Raw genomic sequence first — 3938 nt, forward strand, 5'->3', positions numbered from 1 at the left:
TATTTGACTAGATGCTTATGTTATTTGTATTATATCAGAAATCACCGTTCAGCTAAATGCACAGCAGATTGTTTGTGATATTTTTACTTAGTTAGTCCTTCTATGGTATTCTTATTCAGCAGGCCTGATGACAAACAGTTTTCAGGATTTTCACAGGATATAGAGTTACATGATTTTATGTTATAATAAAATAGCTTTCATCGCGTATTCGCATGCCAAAGTTTTGATGTGCAATGACGAAATTTCGTTTTGAAATTTTTCTTGTTTCATTTATGTTTGCTCAATCTTCAGCGCGTTAAGATCTATACAAACACAAACTGCTTAAATGTTTTTTGCCCACGTTTCCTCCAATGCTATTTCCGGTCTCCGTGCCATTGAATCTTTTATATATTGTAATGTATGAATAGAGATACTTCCAGTTCCGCCGGAAGTGGGGAATGAACGATATTTATATAAAAAAAGCGTTATGCCTTGTTTCATAACCACGTTGCACATACACACAACAACAACCGTATGACATAAAACCCAGGGTGAGTCTGCAGAATATAGCTAGAGTGCGCTGTGTAATCTGTATAAGATAAAATAAGATTTTTTAAGAAGCTATCGTCATTATTGAAAATGAATATCATGCATGCTTTCTGTTACTTATGGGTTATTCTAGCAGAAATTCAAAATGTGCACAGCTTTTTGTTTGAAAGGTAAGGATATTTTTCGGGAGCGTATATCTTATGATCCAGAAAATTAATAAGTATTTCTGGTTCTTATCATTTTCTTGCTAACATTATTATTTGTTCTCTAACGATATGACTTCCTAGAAAACGTTTCCTGTTCTTGTTTTGTCTATAAAATATGTATGACTGTATGTATAAAACCTTAAGTTAACGGGTAAATTTTATAATTAATATATTTTTTTCTATTAGTTGTTACTTTATAATTTCAATGTATGTTTAATTTTTTATATTTTCATTTAGTTTAACTTATTTATTTATTTTTTACATTTGTTGCAAAATATATTGTTAAAAACACAGACGTACGTACTTTTATCTCATGTCTCCACACACAGCTATATAAAAACTTTGCTTACAGTAGTTGGTCCGGCATGGCCAGGTGGCTAGGGTGCTTGACACGCAATCTGAGGATCGTAGGTTCAAATCTCCGTCCTACCGAACATTCTCGTCTTTTCAGCTTGGGGGCATTATAATGTGACGGTCAATCCCACGATACGTTGGTAAAAGAGTAGCCCAAGAGTTGGCGGTGTGTGGTGATGACTAGCTGCCCTCCCTAGCTGTCTTTCACTGCTAAATTAAGGACGGCTAGCGTAGATAGCCTTCGTGTAGCTTTGCGTATAATTCAATACAAAGAAACAAATTTTACAGTAATTAGGAGCGTACTTCATTCCAGTTTGAATTTTGAACAATTTACTATGTTTCACAGTTATTAAGCCTAATCATGTTTAGAAAGTTGACGCAGTTTGAACATGTCCTCTGACTTTAAAAAACCCTTTAGCTGTACATGATTCTAAATAGATAATTGGAATAACACTCGTCAGGCAACAAAATCATTTCTAAGTGCACCGCAAAGAGTGAATTCACATTTATTGTTAACCTAGGTGAATTTCGTTTAACATTCGATTCTCTCAGACTACAATTTTGTATTTCTGACAGTACGTTCTACAACGCTTATTCTCTCACTTTTACTAAAGCTTAATATAACTTCGTAAGCAGCATCAGTTGTAATTGGTAAAAAGTCATTACTCTATGAACCATGAGTGGAGGATAATATGTAATATGTCCACATATCTGCCATATCCAGTGCCAACGAGGCCATTCGCCCAATACCAGGGCGAAACAGGTTTTTCCAGAGAGGGAATCCTCAATAGCCACGGCACTTGAAATTCTTTTAGGCAGGATTAGAGTAAATTAATGTATGAGACTTTGGGCGTGGTCAAATAAATCAATCGAAAGGGTTTGACCTCTTGAGTCCAAAACTAATCAGATCTCACATCGATCAAGAAATGACGGAGCTATGAGCTAAAAGTTTGTACTTGAAAAACTCAGAGTCGTTCTATGAGCGGTTAAAACTATTCCTACTTCTCGTAATGTACCTCTATGTCTTAGGTTTTGTGTTAAGCGTAGACAAGTCATATATTATCCTGGTAATACAGAACCATAAGACAGGTTGAATCCCATAAATATTCAAACCAAGTGATTCCTATGTGGCTTAATACGTATTTCTAGTCAAAAGTTACAACAGTACATATTTCGCGATTTTTTTATCTACCATAAATACGTTATGATAAAGTGAATATGATTTTATCTTTATGGATTTCCTTCTTACAGTTTATTCGAACAGCGACGTCCCCACGGCTGAAAGGTGGGGATGTTCGGTGACGGTATTCGAAATCGCAACCTGCACGATTTTAGCGCCTTAGCCGTCAGATCATGACAAGCTAACTGATTCAGATTCTATGTATTATTTTTCACGATGGAGGATCATTGAGGATCCCAATTATGCTTCAAGCCACTATATAAACAAAATGCATGGTTATAAAAGGGAATCAATCAAAGGTGGCAATAGACATCTACTACTAGAGACCTCTATTAACAGTGGCAATGTAATAGTAATACGTCTACTACTAGGCAAACCATGTTTTTCTTGGTACCATCTTATCAAATCCTGACTTACTGTTGAAGAAACCGATTAGGTGTGTCACAGTCTAATCCTTGTTATATTTTATTAGCCATACCAATAGTATTTTCCATCCGTGTTTCACTAATAGTTGGTCATTACACTCAGTGTTCCCTAGTAGTAAACGTAATACACTTCTCTTGCAACTGTTGGTTGATCTCCCTTGGCTACTAAGACAAGTTACACTTCTGTTGCCATTGTTAATAAGTTTCTCTAGCAGTAGACATATTACACTTCCATTGTCACTAATGATAAGTTTCTCTAGTAGTAGACGTCTTACACTTCTATTGCCACTGTTCATCATTACAAGAACTTTGGAATATACATCTGACTACTAGTCTGGAAACACACAAAGTACAGTTTCCGTGGGCCCTAGAACACAAATTGTAGACAATAATGAGCGACTGGAGGAATGCGCTATTATTGAATGTGTTGTGTTTCACCCTTTTTTTTTACGCTAACAGTAGAAGAAAACCACATGAATCTATATGTTCTGGTAGTTCAAGTTGCTTGAAGTTGTGTAATAATGTGGGTAACGTTGTTTTGTGTGAGGGATTGGATTCTTTTCCTTTTGAAAAACCGTATAACGTTCAGAACGTATCACCTACAACTGCTGCATTTCCACTTTGCTGGACAAGTGCTTTTCCTTGAAGATGATGCAGTAATCTGTCACATTCGTATTGTTCGAAACTGGTCCAAAGAATATGACAATGATTTTAGTAATGTTTCTTAGCTAGCACAATCAGCGGATCTCCAACGAAAAGAGTTCCCGGGAGAACAAACTCGTACTTCGCATTCACCACGGAAATCATCTACCAACATCCGTACGACAATTGTAGATCATACACTTTGAAGAATGTATTAAATCGAACATGATACTTTCCGGCACTTTTGGACGTGTACGGCATGATGACTCCTGACTATTATCTAAACGAATGATGAATGTAACCAACGCTACAACTGACAGATTTCCTAATATAGTGGCCATTAAGTTGTAAACTTAACGAAAATGTATGGGCCGCCAATATTTTTTAATGGATTTCCTACAGTTAGTTTTAGCTTTTTCTGCAACGTGGAAGAAAAACTTTTATCACAACGTTTTTCTCTAAAAACAGAGCACATATATATATAATATACATTATGTTTTCGATAATTACATAATATACATTATGTTTTCGATAATTACATAATGTACATTATGTTTTCGATAATTACATAATGTACATTATGTTTTCGATAATTACATAATG

The 3938-nt window shown here is 35.4% G+C and overlaps 1 protein-coding gene across 1 annotated transcript in view; it reads left to right on the plus strand.

Moving 5' to 3' along the window:
- Positions 1–478: 478 nt before the first annotated feature.
- LOC106463369 overlaps positions 479–3938 on the plus strand; it is a 13549-nt gene continuing 10089 nt past the window's right edge. Inside the window, exon 1 of the mRNA XM_013923393.1 lies at positions 479–698. Coding sequence (XP_013778847.1) covers positions 619–698 — 80 coding nt within the window. The 5' untranslated portion in view covers positions 479–618. The remainder of the gene's footprint in view (positions 699–3938) is intronic.

This window comes from Limulus polyphemus, unplaced genomic scaffold, assembly GCF_000517525.1.
Source record: "Limulus polyphemus unplaced genomic scaffold, Limulus_polyphemus-2.1.2 Scaffold1387, whole genome shotgun sequence".
In the NCBI taxonomy this organism is placed as follows: Eukaryota; Metazoa; Arthropoda; class Merostomata; order Xiphosura; family Limulidae; genus Limulus; species Limulus polyphemus.